The sequence below is a fragment of the Crinia signifera genome, chromosome 3 (genome assembly GCF_055691185.1).
Source record: "Crinia signifera chromosome 3, ASM5569118v1, whole genome shotgun sequence".
Classification (NCBI taxonomy): Eukaryota; Metazoa; Chordata; class Amphibia; order Anura; family Myobatrachidae; genus Crinia; species Crinia signifera.
In genome coordinates, this window is record NC_139219.1 from 17,688,703 (window position 1) to 17,711,542 (window position 22,840).

The 22,840-nt window shown below is 49.3% G+C and overlaps 1 protein-coding gene across 1 annotated transcript in view; it reads right to left on the minus strand.

Moving 5' to 3' along the window:
* GLP1R (glucagon like peptide 1 receptor) overlaps nucleotides 1-22,840 on the minus strand; it is a 276,669-nt gene that overhangs the window by 13,311 nt on the left and 240,518 nt on the right. The window contains exons 9-10 of the mRNA XM_083175414.1: nucleotides 13,177-13,246; nucleotides 9,989-10,077 (exon numbers count right to left, since the gene is read on the minus strand). Coding sequence (XP_083031540.1) covers nucleotides 9,989-10,077; nucleotides 13,177-13,246 — 159 coding nt within the window. The remainder of the gene's footprint in view (nucleotides 1-9,988; nucleotides 10,078-13,176; nucleotides 13,247-22,840) is intronic.

Consider the following 22,840-nt stretch of genomic DNA (forward strand, 5'->3'; position numbering starts at 1 on the left):
GGGCCTTGCTTCCTCCATTATATAGCTTTCAGTCTGTGGCTTCCTGTTGCCTCCATTCCACATGTCACATACAGCCCTGCCCTCACTAACACACCACTCATCTCATTATATAATGGATATACTCACAAATTGGATAAGTGTATGGGCAGCTTAAACCTCCTCTTCTTGCAGCTAAACACTAACTGTCCCCTCCTCACAGCCTAACCCTAACCCTCTCCTACTCACAGCCTAACACTGACCATACCCTCCTCACAGCCTAACACTCTCCTCCTCACAACCTAACACTAACCCTCTCCTCCTCACAACCTAACACTAACCATCCCCTCCCCGCAGCTAAACACTAACTGTACCCTCCTCATAGACTAACCCTAACCCTCCCCTCCCACATCTAACCCTAACCATCCCCTACTCACAGCATAGCACTAACCATACCCTCCTCACAGCCTAACCCTCTCCTCCTCATAGCCTAACACTAACCCTGTCCTCCTCACAACCTAACACTAACCATCCCCTCCTCGCAGCTAAACACTAAACTGTCCCCCCCTCATAGACTAACCCTAACCCTCCTCTCCCACATCTAACCCTAACCATCCCCTACTCACAGCATAGCACTAACCATACCCTCCTCACAGCCTAACCCTCTCCTCCTCATAGCCTAACACTAACCCTATCCACCTCGCAACCTAACACTAACCATCCCCTACTCGCAGCTAAACACTAAATTGTTCCCCCCTCATAGACTAACCCTAACCCTCCCCTCCCACAGCCTAACCCTAACCACCCCCTCCTCACAGCCTAACCCTAACCATCCCTTCCTCACAGCCTAACACTAACCATACCCTCCTCACAGCCTAACCCTCTCCTCCTAACAGCCTAACACTAACCATCACCTCCTCACAACCTAACACTAACCCTCTCATCCTCACAGCCTAACACTAACCATACCCTCCTCACAGCCTAACTCTCTCCTCCTAACAGCCTAACACTAACCATCCCCTCCTCGCAGCTAAACACTAAACTGTCCCCTCCTCATAGACTAACCCTAACCCTCCCCTCCCACAGCCTAACCCTAACCACCCCCTCCTCACAGCCTAACCCTAACCATCCCTTCCCCACAGCCTAACACTAACCATACCCTCCTCACAACCTAACCCTCTCCTCCTTACAACCTAACACTAACCATCACCTCCTCACAACCTAACACTAACCCTCTCATCCTCACAGCCTAACACTAACCACACCCTCCTCACAGCATAACACTAACCATAACCTCCTCACAGCCTAACCCTCTCCTCCTAACAGCCTAACACTAACCATCCACTCCTCGCAGCTAAACACTAAACTGTCCCCTCCTCACAGCCTAACCCTAACTGTCCCCTCCCCGCAGCTGACACAAACTGTCCACTCCTCATAGACTAACCCTAACCATCCCTCCTCACAGCCTAACACAAACCATCCCCTCCTCAAATCTAAACAATAATTGTCCTTTCCTCACAGCCTAACCCTAACTATTCCCTCCCACAACCTGACCCTAACTGTTCCATCCTTGCAGCATAACCCTAACTGTCCTTTTCTACAGCCCAACCCTAACCATTCCCTCCTCACAGCCTAACCCTAACCATCCCCTAAATTTAGCCTAACCCTAACTATACATTCCCACAGCCAAACGCTAGGTGTCCCCTCCCACAGTCTAACCATAACTGTCCCCTCCGTGCCTAACCCTAAAGCTATCCCTAACCCTATACTCACCTTGGTCAGCTGTCAGAATGTGAGCACAAGAATTCCAGTGTTGGGATCCTGACTACAATACATTCCATTGTAAGTCCTACATAAATGTTATATAAATGCATACTTCTACATTACTCCGGCAGTTCAGTAACAATAAAGGTGCATAATCACAGAACGATTTGGCAAATGATGTGGGCCGTCCCGAACGATCAAGCGACCAATCCATGTGTATGAACGATATTGATGTTGATGCATGTTCCCGCCGCTCGTTAAGAGAGGTCTATGATCTTTCATGCATGCAGAAAGACCATAGTCCAATCTTTTGCAATGTGCACCAATCGTTTCACGTGTATGCATGATGAAGGGTTTGGTAAGGCTGATGGACTGGCTCCCACTCCCCTCCATCATCATTAAAGATCCATCCAAATTGTTTGTCTACGAGTTCTGAGAAAATCGTTAAAGAGATTGCTAAATCTTTCTGTGTGTATGCACTTTAAGAGATGTGCGCTTTATCATACATCCCAACTTTTAGTCACGGGACAGTCACGCACGCGCACAAGGTTTGGGGGCGTGGCCTGGTGGCAAGGGGGTGTGACCTATAAATAGCATAACTCCTGACCCCGTTTTGCCGCTGCGGAGGCATGGCCAGCAGCTATGTGAGCTCCTGGCCATGCCCCAAGCCCCTCTGCCTGCAGGAATAGACGCTGTGCACAGCGTCTATTCACCACTGCTCTGCGGATGACAGGGTAGGGCTCCCAACTGCCCGCCCCACCGTGGGACACTGCTGGCCCCGGGTGGGACGTGGGAACATCCCCCCAAAAAGGGACAGTTCCGCACAAAGCGGGAGAGTTGGGAGGCTTTTTATTTCATATACAGGCTGTAAATGTTACAGCACATAGGAGGTTATACTGGTTGACACGCAGCGCTGTGAAGTTTGCAGCGCTGCGTGTCAGGTTACGCTCGCCCGCCGTTCGCATATACCGCAGCCCCCATTCACAGGACAAATTCCCCCGCACGACACCCACGTCACTAGGTGAGTACCATGGGAACGCCCATGAACCGCTGGCCATTCCCATAGGCCACCCCATGTCCCCCGCAGGGCGAACACTCTGCTCGCCTTGGCCTCTCGCACCCGGCGCACGAACATGCGCAGATTAAAAAAACATTGCGCCTGCATTCGAGAGTATGACCCAGAATAAACACCGTAGTCTGCTTAATAAAGTTTTGTTCAGCAATTTTTTTTTTAAATATACATTTTTTAACAAAAAGTTTAAAAAAGAAAAAAAAAAACATTCTGGTTATGTAGAAATAACTGTGATGTGTTATGGAGTCGTTTTAAAAATTTCACATTAAATGTGTCAGACGTAGTGCTGTGTACGGGACATATACTGTAATGGTCAAAATCCAGAACATGACAGCTATTGTTTCCGAACATGAAAAGCGTCCTCGTAACAATACGACACAATTCGGGTAAAATGATACCATAGACATAGACTTAATTGCCCATAAATGTCACCAATTCATTGCTCCCTGTGGTTTTCCTGCCCATAGATAATGATTATCTTTACTGTTCATATGAATAAGTAGAGTAATATAACCACGGGGAACATCCGGTTAGGAATCACATTTTTGGTTAAATGCTGTTTTATTGGCACAAGTGATTTATGATTAGCGTAAGCATTTACTAAATCATTACATATAAAACATACATTTGGTTAATATGATATCGACTGCTTTATAGACTATTTGTTGTCCAGAAATAACGCAGACAATGGGGGTGATTCAGCTTCATTCTATTTTTTTTATGAATTCAGCCCCGTTCCGAGGTTTAGGGGACCTGCACATGTGCAGACACCCCCCCCCCCCCTGTGCGAACGCCTTCATCGACTATCACAGTCTCCGAGGGATTCGCACACATCGGCGCGGGCAGGGGATGTACAAAAACGGTGGGGGCGCCCAGAAAAATGATGGACCTCCCCATGCGAACGTAGGCGTGGCAAAGCCTGCGTGGGGCGGCTGGCATCAGCACCAATCCTGTTCTCGGATATTTGGAATGGGGGGGTGGGCTTAAATGAATATGGCGCTGAATCCTTATCTGATCACAATGTTTCTGTTGTCTGATTTCTCCTTTCGATTTTTCGTATTCGTTGTGTTCATTCAATGGATATGTGAAAAAGAATACCGGATTTTAATAAAACTTATTTCTTGCACATGGAAGATAAATGGTGACTGTAACTTCACAGAGTGTAGGCAAGGTGAATTACCTTACTCACACAAAAACATGGGGCTTGACACTCATAAAGGTTTCTTTAAAATGACCTGGTGGGTGCGTACCCGTACTCACGGTGAATCACATGGTTCCACTCCTCAAAAGGTATCTTTCACTTGGTAGTCTCAATGTATTTCCAATAAAAGAATGTTTTTTTTTCACTCCTCAATAATAATAAAAGGAGTTTGGTACTCTTTACCTAGCACGGCGCCCATCGCGGGCATCGCGGGCATCGCATGCACTAAAAAACGGGTGCGACGCGATGCCCGCGATTTCCCATAGGGAACAATGTTAAAAGTGTCAATGGACACGATTTTAGTGTTCAATGCCTCAATGCCCACGATTTTTCCATAGGAAACAATGTTAAATGGGCCACAGAGCCCAGATAGTCCCCCTGAAGTCTGAAATGGCCCCCACAATTGTTAACGCCACCCCACGATCAACGTGAACCCGAAGCGTGGCGAGCGTAGCGAGCCCGCGAGGGGCGGCGGTGCGCGTCCTCCGACCTTTTCATACCCCCACTATCCACGTCGGCGTGGAGTTGAGAATAGAATAGTGTGGAAATCGCGGGCATCGCGTCGCACCCGTTTTTTTAGTGCATGCGATGCCCGCGATTTTTTACCCCCGATGACCGCGATGGACATCGTGGGCGCCGTTCTAGGTAAAGAGTACCAGGAGTTTTTATTTTTATACATACATACAAGTAAAATCCGGTCTGTCAGGCGATGTGGGAGGTTAGAAATTGGGTCAAGGTCCAAGAAATGTGCTATACCGGTATGCACAGATGGAGAGTATTTATGGCCTTACTTTCTATCAAAACCATCACCACAAAAGCACCTGCAGATCAGAGAAACGGGGGTCCCTCTACCCAACGCGTTTTGAGCTTCTGCTCTTTATCAAGGCATCTTTATCAAGATGCCTTGATAAAGAGCAGAAGCCTTGACGTGGCTTGGGGGCATATCATACACCTGCGCAGGTATATGTAACCAATATCTTTAAATTCTATTATCATGTAGTGTTCAAGATTGGTTACTAATACCATTCAGTGAGCTGGGGGAACCAATGTCTTGTTTTACTTACTCAGTATTAACCCCTCCCTTGCATGCACCTGAGTGGTATTACTGAACTAATTTGAGCATCTACCACTATCTGTATGTATAAGGTAATTCACATTGTCTACACTCTGTGAAGTTACAGTCACCATTTATCTTCCATGTGCAAGAAATAAGTTTTATTAAAATCCGGTATTCTTTTTCACATATACATTGAATGAACACAACGAATACGAAAAATCGAAAGGAGAAATCAGACAACAGAAACATCAGAAACATTGTGATCAGATAAGTATTCAGTGCCATATTCATTTAACCCCCCCCCCCCCCCCCCCATTCCAAATTTCTATCTGGGTCCTTTAGGAGTGACCCGAGGATTATCAGAATTAGGCAGCAGAATTCCAGGCGCACCCTATCATTCCCATCCATCCTTTTCACTGTTCTTGTAAGATTTTGCTAGTAGAATAACTGAATCATAAAAGCAGGTTTTGAATTGTTAAATTGCTACTAATGATTTATAATTCGGCAAAATGCCATGTGATTACCATGGCAACCACAGTCATATAACACATCTGGTCAAGATTTAAAATGCCTCTTTCAACTACTGTGACATCCTTCACCTCATTTTTTGAACCAGTCAGATTCTGTCTATAATATTTAAGGACATCAAAGAGAAATGATATATAGTACAGGATCTGATTGGTTGCTATGGGAAACATCACCTCTGTTCATTTTTATGAGCTGTAGTAAATTTACCCCTGTGTGCGGCAGCCACACATGTTTGTCTGCCCTTCAGAGAGATTTTAAAAAGGAGGGGAAAAAAATCTACTTGCTAAACAAAAAGTATTCTAGGTGTAACTGATGCTTTGAAATCCAAATACCAACATCCTTACCCGGACGGGTGTCCAGATGGCTCACAGACATTGTCTAGATTATTGGTTCCCAACCTGGGGTACTTGTACTCCTGGGGCTACACTGAAGACTTGTTGGGGGTACTTGACCAAAATATTAGTAATGGTGGAAGAAGAGGAAGAAGTCCTCCATTGATGTGGAGATGGACCAAGTTTCGTCACTTTCGGTTCCGTCGGCAGTGTCATCGGCATAACCACCTGCCTATTCCTAACCATCAATTCACTGGGAGCTACCTGAGCTGCCCTCAAAAGTCAGCAGACATCTGCCCCACATTGACATGGGTGGAGGAAGCAGCGGCATTAATTCTGAAGGCGTTAACGTATAGCTATCGGCCAGACACAGAGGGACCCGATTCCTGACCGCACACTACTCCTTCGCTACTCCTTAGTAAAAGGACACGTGTCCCATAAGGATAAGCATACCACTCACTTCCACTCCACTCGTAAGTACTGTACTGTGGATATTTCAAATTGAGAGGAGGGGGTACTCATAAATAAAAAGCCTAAGAAAGGGGTACGGGAGAGAAAAAAACGCTGGTCTAGACAGATAGTCAATTCGTCATGAAAAGGTCGATATTCTCGACATGTTGACATGACTTTGTCTAGCACTACACTAATTTGCGGTCTACATTCTTGAGGTGTTGACAATTACGCCAATAGAACCTGAAAAACTAATGTTGACCTTATCATGTGTGGATCTGTTCCATCTCGACTTTTTGTCAATCTCGACCAAGTGCATGTCGATCCTTTTGGTGTTGACCTACTGACTGTCTACTTACACATTGTCTGTGAGTGATATCGTTAACGACTTGAACTCCTGGGCTAACCATATACGTTACGATACCATTCAGTGACATTCAGAGCATGCACTGTTAGCAATATAGAGCGTACACACAATGCGATAATGATATCAGTAAGAAGGGCCAAAGGGGCCAATTCAGGATTGCAGGAAGGGACTGCCGGGGGCGGTAGCAGTGGAACACTGGGCTTCCCCTGTACAAGCAGGCGTGGGGATGCCCGCTTGGGGTAGGCTGCTGATGTCACATGACGTCACCCCCCCTTCCCGTCTTCAGCGAACAGCGAAGGAAATAAAAGTCAGTATAGACTAACTTTTATTTCCGAAGGGGAGAGAAAAATGGTCAGTGACCATCGAATCAGAAACACATACAATTCATGCCCGTCTGTTGCAGTAGGCAACCTTTTGTGGAACTACGTCACATCATGTTCTGAAGAACTTTTGAGCGCATTGTGGGCCTTATTCTTGTTCACTCTTAGAGGCAAATTTCTTCTTAGCTGGACAAAACCATGTGCACTGCAGGTGGGGCAGATGTAACATGTGCAGGGAGAATTAGATTTGGGTGGGGTTTAATTCAAATTGAGATCTATATTGCAGTGTAAAAATAAAGCAGTCAGTATTTTCCCTGCACAGAAACAAAATAACTCACCCAAATCTAATTCTCTCTGCACCTGTTACATCTGCCCCCCTGTAGTGCACATGGTTTTGTCCAGCTAAGAAGGAATTTGCCTTTAAAGGTGGCCATACACATGCAGATTTATCTTCTAATTTGTCTGGTTGGAACAAAAACATGGTTATGGATGAGAGCAAATGACAATTGACCATTTGCTTGGAAATGCTGGAAAACTGACAAACTGTCACTGATCCATAACCATGTTTTTGTTCCAACCAGCCAGATCTGAAGATAAATCTTACTAGTGTATGGGCACATTAAGAGTGAACTAGAATAAGGCCCTATCGCTCTATGCTTTAAAGTTAAACAGTGAAACTTGATCATTAGCCAACAAGAGTTTATATTGTCCTCTCCGAGCGGCAGTGAGCAGCACAGGAGAAATCCGGCAGGTAAATTGTAATGAGCAATTACTGCCAACATTCCTGCTCTGTGCCAGCTACCCGCTGAGTCAGCGCAGTCCACCAATGAAATATTTACTTTCCTCGTGTGACTGCTTGGCTTACGCTGCATGTCTGATAATTGGAATTGCTTCCTGCTAATGGGATAAGAGATTTGTATTACTTTAACTAAAAAAGTTCATTTTGGCTTTTGACCAATAAGCCCAACTCCCAGGAATGGGGATTATAGTGTATAGCCCAAGCTCCTGCAGTTAGTTCCTGGCGGAGTCCTTACTGTACACCGCCTAATCAGCAGAAGACGGCAGACACTCAGGACTGATTGCTGGGACAGTGATAGGAGTTGTATTTTCCTGAATGCAAACGGGCGCATTAGTGATATAATTACAGCGCCATATCAGCTACTGTAGCGGTATTGTTCTCAGCAGGCACTGATGGCCTGGGAAACGACATTGACAGAGCGTGAGTCGGCAATCACAAAACAGTCATCTGTGACAGGATGGAGGCGGAAAACTCATCCGCCACCAGCTTCCTGCTTATAATACGGCACTTTCTACTTCTACAGTAGCTAATTGGGGCACGGACACAGAGGAAAAAGCATTTAGGGGTGATTCACTTTGCCAAACGCAAATCCGGTCCTCGGACTGATGGTGTGGCTCTGAGGTATTCGGGGGAGCAGGCAATGGATGGACAGGGGATTGGTTCATGGGGATGCCCAATGTCTCCTGGGTGTGCCCCCCCCAAAAAACGGTGGGTGTGCCCAGAAAAACGCTGGGTGTCCCCATGCAAATGCGGACAGGTCGAAGGTTGCCCAGGGCGGATGTCAGTACCCGTCCCGTTCTCGGACATCTCCAAGGCAAATAAGACAGTCCAGACTGACACCTCCAAAAATCATTCAATGGTCGGCATCAAATGATTTTTCGGTCGTAAGCTTGCATGCCGCCGCGAATATTCCCGGGGGTGGGCATTCGCTTGGCGAGCAATACATTTGGTGCAAAGTCTGAGGCTACCAGGTACCTCTAAAAACTGATAATCTCTTAGGCCAGTGGTTCCCAGCACTGGTCCTCTAGTACCCCCAACAGATCTTGTTTTTCAGGTCACCCGGCAGGCGCACAGGTGCACTCATTACTCACTGACACATTTTAACAGATCCACAGGAATTATTTCACCCACGTTGGGTTTACTTCCTCAACATTCACAGTTGGGGTTACTTGAGGACCAGGGTTGGGAACCACTGGCTTAGGCAAACTATGTATTTTATATAGTATATATTTATGTTTATATTAATCCCCCACTGCAGTTACCCATTGACCAAGATTATACTGCCTTTACTCTGTGTTTTGACAGTGTAATATTCTCCCATGCAGTTTGCGGCCAGTAATGACAAGTGGGAGGGGGCCCCACTGTCTAAAGTGACCCCGGGCCCCCCAAAGGCTTAATCCAGCCCTGTGCACAGCTGTTTTTTTCATCCATCTACACAAATGCAGGCTATTTTTGCCTAGATTCTGCGGATTGTGGGAAATCTCCCAATATTCCGTGAGTCTCCTGGACTATCTGAGAGAAAATGTCAGTGTTATGTGCTTATTGCATTCTTTCCTATTGAAAGTATATCTTCCACTGGACAGTTCAAAAACAAGTCAGAAAAAAAGGTGGCTTAGTACTGTCATTTGGGTATCCTTAAATGAGGGAGTGACATGGTGGACAACGGCAGAGCTGGTGGTTTAAAGTTGTGGCTTCATGACTCAAGGGGTATGATAAGTTGCTGAACCAAGATGTGACTTGTTTGCTTAGGGATATGATATGGCTTGCTTGCCTTGTACATGTGGCCTAAAGGCTCTTGGGTTGTGGCTTGCTTGCTCCAGTGGATGTGCCTTGTGGCTCAAGGGGTGTGACTTGTTTGCTCAGAGGGTGTGAATTGGTAGCTCAGGGGTGTGACTTGCTGAATCAGAGGTGTGACTTGTTGGCTCAGGCGTGTGGCTTGTTTGCTCCTGTGGGTGTGGCTTGATTGCTCAGGGGTGTGACTTGATTGCTCAGTGGGTGTGGGAGCATCAAAGTCATGGTTAAATTCAAGTGTTGTTGAACGTGTATAAAATGACCCGGCTACAGTGTAAGCAGCAGAGGATACAGAAATGTGTAATAATATAATGTTAGGGAGCGGACTTACCTGCACTTGGTGTCTGTTCTACACATCAGGTTAGCCTGCAGCTTAGAGATAATTATACAGATCACCCTTATGAAGATCACAAAATTCACCTGAGTAATAAACACAAAGTTTAATCAGGTTACACGTCATCTGCCGCATCCATGACCTCTCTGCCACAATTCTGCAAGGTAATTGTCTCTGACCGTTCTCACGCGTTTCATTCATTTCCTAATAAGACCCACAATCCCTTGCTCCATGCCCCCTGGTGCCAAATTACTGTCTCTGCTTTTACTGTGACGGCCGGCCAGGAAATTCAGTGGTATTTATAGGATGTGATATCAATGGACAACTTAACGGAATTAACGCCTTCCTCGCCGCCTGAACATTGATACAGTATGTGAATCTGCCACCTTTGCTGGTTGTGGTCTGAATATATTATTAACGTGATCCCGGCCAACATTTATGAATACTGTACAGTCATCTCTGGTTTTTGCTCTTACTTATGGGGCCTACACAAGCAGCGATTTTAGGGCGTTTTCTAAGCGATCTCACTAGATCACTTAGAAAATGCTCCTACATCGCTCCGTGTGTAGGGGGGATAGTGATAGCGATGCGCGGCTTTGCGCGTCACTATCGCCGGGCGATTACAATCCAGCATGCTGGATAAATTTAGTTAATCGCTGATCAGATTGCTCAGCAAACAGATGTGTGCTGAGCGATGTCGCTGAGCTATCCTGAGCGATCTACATTGCTCACAGGGGAGTAACTAGATATTCATAGGCCCCATAACAAAAGTTTGTAAGGGCCCCCTATTTAGCAACTGATGGTGATAAACATATGTAAAACATATTACTTAAACAGCAAAGATGGACCCCCTGCAGCTCTGGGCCCCATAGCAGCTGCACCCCTTGCACCTATGGTAGTTACGCCCTTGATTGCTCAGCAACATCTCCCTGTGTGTAGGCAACTTAAGCCGTTGCCTCTGTTGTAAGAAAGTTGAACCTGATAGATTCTCAAAGAACATTAGAGCACTATGATACTATGACATTGCTTTAGTTTGTTTCTAACATCATTTTGCATTTTAAATTCTCAACTTATAAGGGCCAGAAAGAATTATAAACTTTAATATCTCTCAGTATCTCTCAAATCACTTGTTTCCATCCGTCTGGGCGGTCTAGGCAGATTGATGGCTGAATCATTTCATTGTGACCTCGTCTATTTGCTTTATGACGATGAGCCTCGCTGCTTTGTAAATGGGTGGGGGCATGATGTGGCATGACTAGGCCACATGCCCCCATGCACCTACTACCAGCATCCCAAATGTCGTCAGGTATGAATTATGAGCATATGGAAATAGCTGCATTAAAATGATAGGTATAAAGGAACTGTAATGTGCAGCTGTTGAAGCAGGCATGTCCAAACTGTGGCCCTCCAGCTGTTGAGAAACTACAAGTCCCATCATGCCTTACCACAGTTTTGCTATTAGGGAATGCTAAAACAATGGCAAGGCATGCTGGGATGTGTAGTTTCACCACAACTGGAGGGCCACATTTTGGAGATGCCTATGTTAAAGGTTTAAAAATTTTTTTTTTAATCTGGACATTTGACCTAATTCAGACTTCTAGGGTAAATTGGGGCAAACCGTGTGCACTGCAGGTGGGGCAGATGTAACATGTGTAGAGAGAGTTAGATTTGGGTGGGCTGTGTTTAAACTGAAATCTAAATTGCAGTGTAAGAATAAAGCAGCCAGTATTTACCCTGCACCCTGCAGGAACAATATAACGCACCCGAATCTAAAGGCCCCATCAGGTCCGGACTGGTCACCTGGCACTTCTGGCAAATGCCAGAGGGGCTGATTTCTTCTTGTAATTGGAGGCTCCGCCTCCCGATCGGTGCACATAGGCCCTTATTCTGATCTATGCGGCCGGAGCCGCATACGTTGCTCCGGCCGCACAAACCAATCCCCGCCTACAAGACGGATCGCCACGGCCGTCCGTACGCGGACGGCTGGCGATCCGCATGAAAATGGTGGGGCGTACGCCTCCACCATGGTGGGAGCTGCCCCCTGCATTCGATGGTCGACGACCATCGAAGGCAGGGCCGCACGCTCCCCCCGCTCACGCAAGCTTAGACCACACGGACAATCGTCCGTGTGAAAGCTTGTATGGGGGTGGAGAGCTGACATCCGGCGATGTCAGCTTTCCGCCCCCATCACTGGCGTCATAGCCTCATTACCATGCATACGCCCCGCGTTTGCATGGGAACGCCCATGAAACGCGGGGCGTATGCATAGGGAAATGAGGGTATTAAGCCCCTCACGCCCCTATACGCCCCCTTTGCGGCGTATAAAATTTGTGTGCGGCGATTTCGCCTGCACATGCGCAGAGTGACCTCTGCGCATGTGCAGAGTGAAAACATCGGCGGTACGGCCGCACACGGGCCGTACCGCCTAGTTCAGAATAAGGGCCATAGAGAGCAGTTGGACTCACGGCAGCTCTCTCTGTGCGCTGCTGAGGTCTATGAGAGGGGGGGGGGGGCATCACACGCCACTATTCCCCTCTCTCCTGCAAGCCAGGAGAGGCAGTGCACGCATGCGCGGTGCATGTGTGCACACGCATGACAAAGGTCGCACATGTGCACAAATGCCAGTGCCGATTTGGCGGCCCAGTCTGTCGCCGGCCCACTTACACTACTCTGCTTTGGCCGCTTTTCACCCAATTCCGATGGATCGGCCCGAGAAAACTGGTGAAAATCGGATGTGCTTGACATCTGATCCGATGCACGGTCCCGTGCGCATCGGATCGAAGACCTGCTGCACATCCGACCTCCGGCTCCGACCCCCTCCGGGCAGCGGGGAATAGGATCACATGTCAAAGCCTGCCACTCAGGGAGGTCCCAGGTGGCTCAATGGGGGCGGATCGCATGGCTCTACACCGCTATGAGAAGTAACAACACTGCATGGCCATCTATACTCTCTCTACACATATTACATCTGCCCCACCTGCAGCGCAGCTTGGTTTTGCCCATTTGGGAGCAAATTTGTCCTGCAATCGGGTCTGAATTGGATCCATAGTGTGTGAGATATCCAATTACCCTGATACTTTTGGATTAATTATTGAACAAGAATTTTTTTCTTTATGATTATGGACCAGTTACACCTGTAATGAATGCATTTATTATAATGCAGGCTGGTGGTATTTGTAACTCACCCCGATGGCAATAAGGATAGGAAGGCGGATGATGAGCCAGTAATTCATATTATAGTTCCTTGTCCAGCAGCTGGAGAGAGAAGACACAGGGATTTGTTAGTCACAATGAAACCTCCATTCACGGGATGAATATGACAAGTCTCTGGCAGGTGTCATGGTGAGAGTGAGATGGATGGAGAGGATCCATCTGTGAGGAGCTGTAATGATTTGTGTCATGTCTGCTGTGTAATCTGATGGATTGTATCTCTGATGCTCTTCCAGGCCGGTCCTTGCGCAGCACTGTCCTCACTAGCTGCACTACCCAGTGTGATTTATAACCCAACGCGTTTTACAGTCCTGTAACGGAAACAACCAAAACGAGCACTCTGGTTTGTGTTCTGTTGTACAATGATACATTAACCTCTTCTGTACAGAGGAAGACATTAAAATGCTATTATCAAATAATACGTGTTTAAATGAGAATAGAACTGTAGACCAGCATGACTGCCCTGCAGCATGCCAGCTGCTACAGAGCAGAATCTCCCTGTTTATCTCGTTCCCCGGAGATCACAGCAGCTGTTTCCTCAGATCAGTTTCTGGGTGTTTTGCTGTTAACGTTCTATAGTCTTATATTACACACAGGGTATACATGTCTGTGTGTCACCGGTTGTGAGGAATGAATGCAAACATTGGCTATAGTCACATTCTGCAGAGAGAGAGAGAGAGAGAGAGAGAGAGAGAGAGAGAGAGAGAGAGAGACCAGTTATATTTATTTATCATTTTATAGACTGTGCTACATAAATGGTAGGTAGAATCTGATTGGTTTATAATTGATATTTCCGACCTCTCCACTTTATGTCTTGCTAAGGTTTGATACAGTACATTTGCATACCTCCCAACATCTTCATACACGCACTTGGGAACTTAAAGGGGGTGTGGTCTAGGGAGCAGGGGGTGTGGTCTCTAGAAAGAAGGTGTGGTCTCAGGGAAAGGGGTTGTGGTTTCGCAGAAATGCCTCGATCACAATCCACACCCCAGTTTCCATCACTGTGGGGATGTGCCCACTCTGTGAGCTGCGGGCATGTCCATCCGTGGCCTGTGTCCAGGGCTGCCATCAGAAATTGTGGGCCCGGGACTGATAAAACAGGCAGGGCCCCCCGTCTCTCTATCCAACACCTGGAATGCTTGGGGAGACCTGTGTCTGCAGCACTGGCCACACTACTCCACCTCTACATTGGTTCAAGGGAAATATGAAAGTCCATTGCCGGGCCCCTTTCTCTCTGGGCCCAGGACTGGAGTCCCCACAGCCCCCCCCCCCCCGATGGCTACCCTACCTGTGTCTCCTGTCCCTTCGTCTCCTCTGTCTCCAGTCCCTCTGTCTCCTATGCATGTGCAAAGCATCTAATCACTGCTGCTCTCAGACAGGGGATCTTCAAACTGCTCCCTCCCCCGCTGGACACTGTGGCCCATTGATGGGACAGTCCCCCCAAAAAACGGGACTGTCCCATGAAAATCGGGACAGTTGGAAGGTATGCACTTGCGTCCTAGCTGCGGCTGCCCTTTACACCCTGCCTGTGCCCAGTAGCTGTGTTTGCTGTTTTACAACCTTATGGAACAGCTGCTGTACATGTTGTTTCAGTGTAATGGCCGAGTAAAGGTCCTTTAGGAGAGAAGTGTTTTTTTTTAAATCTTCCAACCGTTTCTTTCACTGTATTGCTGGAACATAACTGCAGATATGTTTGTCTGCCGCACCTGTCATAGAGAGGCCTATTTGTTAAATCATACAGCAGGATACTCCACGAAAACAGACTTATGGGGATATTGGGGAATATTAAGTATCCCCTGAATGTACCATGGAGAGATCGCAGGAAATATCTCATCATTTCCAACAGCAGCCAGATTCCCCATAGTTTATGTGGGTGCCTGCAAAAGCTGTCAGATTCGGGGCTTATGGCCGATGTCGAATACTTTTGCCATCGATGGGGAAGAACCAGATGGTTTCCCCAGGGCCGGTGCAAGTCCCTTGCCTGCCCCAGGCAAATCCCCGCCACAGGCAAATCCCCGCCCCCCGCCCCCGATCCCCTCTGTGGGGGGGGGGGGGGGAGATTTCAAAGCGGCACTACCCACGCTCTGTGAAGGGTGCCGACGATACTGCGGCACGGGAGGGGGGGTTGTGTGCGGGCGATACTGAGGTGGGCTCCTGCACCCTCTGTGCCCAGGGGCAGCGTTGATTCACGGGCGGGATGGGGGGAGGGAGGAGGGAGGGAGGGAAAATCACAGACTTACCTGCTCCACGTTCCTGGCTTTCTGGTACCTCTCTATGGTACCTCTCCTTTGGCAGCTCAGTACCGCCCTCCAGTGGCCGGCGCCCTAGGCAAATGCCTAGTCCTGCCTAGTGGTGGCGCCGGCCCTGGGTTTCCCTCAATTGATGGCAAAACCGATGTTTTGCTTTTTTTCCCTTCAAAGTGCCAGGACATGGAGCATAGCTCTGCCCCCGACACCAGCAAAGCCCCACTCCGTGTTTTGATTGGCCTACAGGCCAATCATACAAACAAAATGGATGACCATCGATAGGTTAGATATATATAGGCCATCCATTGCATAGTTTAGCACTATCGACGGCCAGTTGCAATATTGCCATTGATGGCAATAGCAATGATGGCCAACCCTACACAAAATGCCCACAATAGTAGTGCCCCTTATACACATATCTGCCTTTGTCACTCCAGCATCTCATCACCCATGTTCCTCCAGCAGCTCCATTCGGTGTCCCTCCAGCAGCTTCCTCGCCTTTCCGTGTCCCTCAAGTCCCCTCTCACCTTGTCTTAAGCCTGCATAGATCTTAGTGACTCTTCTACACTACAACGGCGGTGACATCACATACGCTGTGCCAGAAAAGGAAGCCACTGGGACAGGCTTTCTGTTGAAATTACTGTGCAGAGTTGTCGTGATGGTGGAACTAGTTCCTCCTACCATTATGTTCCACCCCCCCCTCATCTCGCTCCTTTTTATAATAGGGTGAGTGGAACCAGACAATACTTTTAGTCCTACAAACTTACAAACAAGCACCATGAAATAAAGGAGTTAATTATGTAAAATGTGAGTAGTAATGTATGTGCACAAAGGGTCAGAGGAACACAGCTCAGAACACAGCCGCAGCCCAACATATGGGAAAGCATCATGGTCTACGTTCAAAGAGATATACAGGATCCCACAGAGAAAATGACTTCTAAATACAAAAAATAATAATAACATGGTTATTGTGCCGGGCTGATGAGGGCATGATGTCCCGGGTGTTGATTGTTCTGGGACCGGAGATTCAGCTGATGAAATCAGTTAGTACAAAATGTAAATTTGCATTTATAAGGAACTTATTTCTGCTATAATCTCATGACAAAAAGTCCAAATCCTACAGGACAATCTTCCTCAATCATCACTGCTGGAAGTATTGCAGACAGACATGACAGCAGGACACGTCCTTGAGCACTCTACACTAACGGAGCCTTGACAAAATGATGATCTTTACAATGCAAGTTATATTGATGGATCTGCATCATTAAAGGAAACTGATGACTTGTGTTCAACTGATGAAGAAGAGAACCTGGTAAATATCTGATCTGTATGATTCTTCTGCTGTAACCACTTTATACTCCAATAGCCACGTAACCTGCACAGTGCAAGGTCTCTGTTTCCTCCAGTCTCATCTTAGGACACCTTATTGTAAGTCTCTTACCCCAGTGTAAAAATAGGGCAAGTGTGATGGTATGAGGGTGTACCAGTGTGTGTTGTACAGGTGGGAGTAGGGGAGGTGTGAGGGTGTACCAGTGTGAGTAGTACAGGCGGGAGTAGGGGAGGTGTGAGGGTGTACCAGTGTGAGTAGTACAGGCGGGAGTAGGGGAGGTGTGAGGGTGTACCAGTGTGAGTAGTACAGGTGGGAGTAGGGGAGGTGTGACGGTGTACCAGTGTGAGTAGTACAGGTGGGAGCAGGGGAGGTGTGAGGGTGTACCAGTGTGAGTAGTACAGGTGGGAGTAGGGGAGGTGTGACGGTGTACCAGTGTGAGTAGTACAGGTGGGAGCAGGGGAGGTGTGAGGGTGTACCAGTGTGAGTAGTACAGGTGGGAGTAGGGGAGGTGTGAGGGTGTACCAGTGTGAGTAGTACAGGTGGGAGTAGGGGAGGTGTGAGGGTGTACCAGTGTGAGTAGTACAGGTGGAAGTAGGGTAGGTGTGAGGGTGTACCAGTGTGTGTTGTACAGGTGGGAGTAGGGGAGGTGTGAGGGTGTACCAGTGTGAGTAGTACAGGTGGGAGTAGGGGAGGTGTGAGGGTGTACCAGTGTGAGTAGTACAGGTGGGAGTAGGGGAGGTGTGACAGTGTACCAGTGTGAGTAGTACAGGTGGGAGTAGGGAAGGTGTGACGGTGTACCAGTGTGAGTAGTACAGGTGGGAGTAGGGGAGGTGTGACGGTGTACCAGTGTGAGTAGTACAGGTGGGAGTAGGGGAGGTGTGACGGTGTACCAGTGTGAGTAGTACAGGTGGGAGTAGGGAAGGTGTGACGGTGTACCAGTGTGAGTAGTACAGGTGGGTGTAGGGGAGGTGTGAGGGTGAACCAGTGTGAGTAGTACAGGTGGGAGTAGGGGAGGTGTGAGGGTGTACCAGTGTGAGTAGTACAGGTGGGTGTAGGGGAGGTGTGAGGGTGTACCAGTGTGTGTTGTACAGGTGGGAGTAGGGGAGGTGTGAGGGTGTACCAGTGTGAGTAGTACAGGTGGGAGTAGGGGAGGTGTGACGGTGTACCAGTGTGAGTAGTACAGGTGGGAGTAGGGGAGGTGTGACGGTGTACCAGTGTGAGTAGTACAGGTGGGAGTAGGGAAGGTGTGACGGTGTACCAGTGTAAGTAGTACAGGTGGGTGTAGGGGAGGTGTGAGGGTGAACCAGTGTGAGTAGTACAGGTGGGAGTAGGGGAGGTGTGACGGTGTACCAGTGTGAGTAGTACAGGTGGGTGTAGGGGAGGTGTGAGGGTGTACTAGTGTTAGTAGTACAGGTGGGAGTAGGGGAGGTGTGAGGGTGAACCAGTGTGAGTAGTACAGGTGGGAGTAGGGGAGGTGTGACGGTGTACCAGTGTGAGTAGTACAGGTGGGTGTAGGGGAGGTGTGAGGGTGTACCAGTGTGAGTAGTACAGGTGGGAGTAGGGGAGGTGTGACGGTGTACCAGTGTGAGTAGTACAGGTGGGTGTAGGGAAGGTGTGATGGTGTACCAGTGTGAGCAGTACAGGTGGGAGTAGGGGAGGTGTGAGGGTGTACCAGTGTGAGTAGTACAGGTGGGAGTAGGGTAGGTGTGAGAGTGTACCAGTGTGAGTAGTACAGGTAGGAGTAGGATAAGTGTGAGGGTGTACCAGTGTGAGTAGTACAGGTGGGAGTAGGGGAGGTGTGAGGGTGTACCAGTGTTAGTAATACAGGTGGGAGTAGGGAAGGTGCGAGGGTGTACCAGTGTGAGTAGTACAGGTGGGAGTAGGGGAAGTGCGAGGGTGTACCAGTGTGAGTAGTACAGGTGGGAGTAGGGGAGGTGTGAGGGTGTACCAGTGTTAGTAATACAGGTGGGAGTAGGGGAGGTGGGAGGGTGTACCAGTGTGAGTAGTACAGGTGGGAGTAGGGGAGGTGTGAGGGTGTACCAGTGGGAGTAGTACAGGTGGGAGTAGGGGAGGTGTGAGGGTGTACCAGTGTGAGTAGTACAGGTGGGTGTAGGGGAAATGTGAGGGTGCACCAGTGTGAGTAGTACAGGTGGGAGTAGGTTGGTGTAAGGGTGTACCAGTGTGAGTAGTACAGGTGGGAGTAGGGGAGGTGTGAGGGTGTACCAGTGTTAGTAATACAGGTGGGAGTAGGGGAGGTGCGAGGCTGTACCAGTGTGAGTAGTACAGGTGGGAGTAGGGGAGGTGTGAGGGTGTACCAGTATGAGTAGTACAGGTGGGAGTAGGGGAGGTGTGAGGGTGTACCAGTGTGAGTAGTACAGGTGGGAGTAGGGTAGGTGTGAGGTTGTACCAGTGTGAGTAGTACAGGTGGGAGTAAGGGAGGTGTGACGGTGTACCAGTGTGAGTAGTACAGGTGGGAGTAGGGGAGGTGTGAGGGTGTACCAGTGTGAGTAGTACAGGTGGGAGTAGCGTAGGTGTGAGACTGTAACAGTGTGAGTAGTACAGGTGGGAGTAGGGGAGGTGTGAGGGTGTACCAGTGTGAGTAGTACAGGTGGGAGTAGCGTAGGTGTGAGAGTGTACCAGTGTGAGTAGTACAGGTAGGAGTAGGGGAGGTGTGAGGGTGTACCAGTGTGAGTAGTACAGGTGGGAGTAGGGGAGGTGTGAGGGTGTACCAGTGTGAGTAGTACAGGTGGGAGTAGGGGAGGTGTGAGGGTGTACCAGTGTGAGTAGTACAGGTGGGAGTAGGGGAGGTATGAGGGTGTACCAGTGTTAGTAATACAGGTGGGAGTAGGGGAGGTGCGACGTTGTACCAGTGTGAGTAGTACAGGTGGGAGTAGGGGAAGTGTGAGGGTGTACCAGTGTGAGTAGTACAGGTGGGAGTAGGGGAGGTGTGAGGGTGTACCAGTGTGAGTAGTACAGGTGGGAGTAGGGTAGGTGTGAGGGTGTACCAGTGTGAGTAGTACAGGTGGGAGTAGGGTAGGTGTGAGGTTGTACCAGTGTGAGTAGTACAGGTGGGAGTAAGGGAGGTGTGACGGTGTACCAATGTGAGTAGTACAGGTGGGAGTAGGGGAGGTGTGAGGGTGTACCAGTGTGAGTAGTACAGGTGGGAGTAGCGTAGGTGTGAGAGTGTACCAGTGTGAGTAGTACAGGTGGGAGTAGGGGAGGTGTGAGGGTGTACCAATGTGAGTAGTACAGGTGGGAGTAGCGTAGGTGTGAGAGTGTACCAGTGTGAGTAGTACAGGTGGGAGTAGGGGAGGTGTGAGGGTGTACCAGTATGAGTAGTACAGGTGGGAGTAGGGGAGGTGTGAGGGTGTACCAGTGTGAGTAGTACAGGTGGGAGTAGGGTAGGTGTGAGGTTGTACCAGTGTGAGTAGTACAGGTGGGAGTAAGGGAGGTGTGACGGTGTACCAGTGTGAGTAGTACAGGTGGGAGTAGGGGAGGTGTGAGGGTGTACCAGTGTGAGTAGTACAGGTGGGAGTAGCGTAGGTGTGAGACTGTACCAGTGTGAGTAGTACAGGTGGGAGTAGGGGAGGTGTGAGGGTGTACCAGTGTGAGTAGTACAGGTGGGAGTAGCGTAGGTGTGAGAGTGTACCAGTGTGAGTAGTACAGGTAGGAGTAGGGGAGGTGTGAGGGTGTACCAGTGTGAGTAGTACAGGTGGGTGTAGGGGAGGTGTGAGGGTGTACCAGTGTGAGTAGTACAGGTGGGAGTAGGGGAGGTGTGAGGGTGTACCAGTGTGAGTAGTACAGGTGGGAGTAGGGGAGGTGTGAGGGTGTACCAGTGTTAGTAATACAGGTGGGAGTAGGGGAGGTGCGAGGTTGTACCAGTGTGAGTAGTACAGGTGGGAGTAGGGGAAGTGTGAGGGTGTACCAGTGTGAGTAGTACATGTGGGAGTAGGGGAGGTGTGAGGGTGTACCAGTGTGAGTAGTACAGGTGGGAGTAGGGGAGGTGTGAGGGTGTACCAGTGTTAGTAATACAGGTGGGAGTAGGGGAGGTGCAAGGTTGTACCAGTGTGAGTAGTACAGGTGGGAGTAAGGGAGGTGTGACGGTGTACCAATGTGAGTAGTACAGGTGGGAGTAGGGGAGGTGTGAGGGTGTACCAGTGTGAGCAGTACAGGTGGGAGTAGGGGAGGTGTGAGGGTGTACCAGTGTGAGCAGTACAGGTGGGAGTAGGGGAGGTGTGAGGGTGTACCAGTGTGAGTAGTACAGGTGGGAGTAGGGGAGGTGTGAGGGTGTACCAGTGTGAGTAGTACAGGTGGGAGTAGTGGAGGTGTGAGGGTGTACCAGTGTGAGTAGTACAGGTGGGAGTAGGGGAGGTGTGAGGGTGTACCAGTGTGAGTAGTACAGGTTGGAGTAGGGGAGGTGTGAGGGTGTACCAGTGTGAGTAGTACAGGTGGGAGTAGGGGAGGTGTGAGGGTGTACCAGTGTGAGTAGTACAGGTGGGAGTAGGGGAGGTGTGGGGGTGTATTAGTGTGAGTAGTACAGGTGGGAGTAGGAGAGATGTGAGTATGTACCAGTGTGAGTAGTACAGGTGGGAGTAGGGGAGGTGTGAGGGTGTACCAGTGTGAGTAGTACAGGTGGGAGTAGAGGAGGTGTGAGGGTGTACCAGTGTGAGTAGTACAGGTGGGAGTAGGGGAGGTGTGAGAGTGTACCAGTGTGAGTAGTACAGGTGGGAGTAGGGGAGGTGTGAGGGTGTACCAATGTGAGTAGTACAGGTGGGAGTAGCGTAGGTGTGAGAGTGTACCAGTGTGAGTAGTACAGGTGGGAGTAGGGGAGGTGTGAGGGTGTACCAGTGTGAGTAGTACAGGTGGGAGTAGGGGAGGTGTGAGGGTGTACCAGTGTGAGTAGTACAGGTGGGAGTAGGGGAGGTGTGAGGGTGTACCAGTGTGAGTAGTACAGGTGGGAGTAGTGGAGGTGTGAGGATGTACCAGTGTGAGTAGAACAGGTGGGAGTAGGGTAGGTGTGAGGATGTACCAGTGTGAGTAGTACAGGTGGGATTAGGGGAGGTGTGAGAGTGTACCAGTGTGAGTAGTACAGGTGGGAGTAGGGGAGGTGTGAGGGTGTACCAGTGTGAGTAGTACAGGTGGGAGTAGGGGAGGTGTGAGGGTGTACCAGTGTGAGTAGTACAGGTGGGAGTAGGGGAGGTGTGAGGGTGTACCAGTGTGAGTAGTACAGGTGGGAGTAGGGGAGGTGTGAGGGTGTACCAGTGTTAGTAATACAGGTGGGAGTAGGGAAGGTGCGAGGTTGTACCAGTGTGAGTAGTACAGGTGGGAGTAGGGGAAGTGTGAGGGTGTACCAGTGTGAGTAGTACAGGTGGGAGTAGGGGAGGTGTGAGGGTGTACCAGTGTGAGTAGTACAGGTGGGAGTAGGGGAGGTGTGAGGGTGTACCAGTGTTAGTAATACAGGTGGGAGTAGGGGAGGTGCAAGGTTGTACCAGTGTGAGTAGTACAGGTGGGAGTAAGGGAGGTGTGACGGTGTACCAATGTGAGTAGTACAGGTGGGAGTAGGGGAGGTGTGAGGGTGTACCAGTGTGAGCAGTACAGGTGGGAGTAGGGGAGGTGTGAGGGTGTACCAGTGTGAGTAGTACAGGTGGGAGTAGGGGAGGTGTGAGGGTGTACCAGTGTGAGCAGTACAGGTGGGAGTAGGGGAGGTGTGAGGGTGTACCAGTGTGAGTAGTACAGGTGGGAGTAGTGGAGGTGTGAGGGTGTACCAGTGTGAGTAGTACAGGTGGGAGTAGGGGAGGTGTGAGGGTGTACCAGTGTGAGTAGTACAGGTGGGAGTAGGGGAGGTGTGAGGGTGTACCAGTGTGAGTAGTACAGGTGGGAGTAGGGGAGGTGTGAGGGTGTACCAGTGTGAGTAGTACAGGTGGGAGTAGGGGAGGTGTGAGGGTGTACCAGTGTGAGTAGTACAGGTGGGAGTAGGGGAGGTGTGAGGGTGTACCAGTGTGAGTAGTACAGGTGGGAGTAGGGGAGGTGTGGGGGTGTATTAGTGTGAGTAGTACAGGTGGG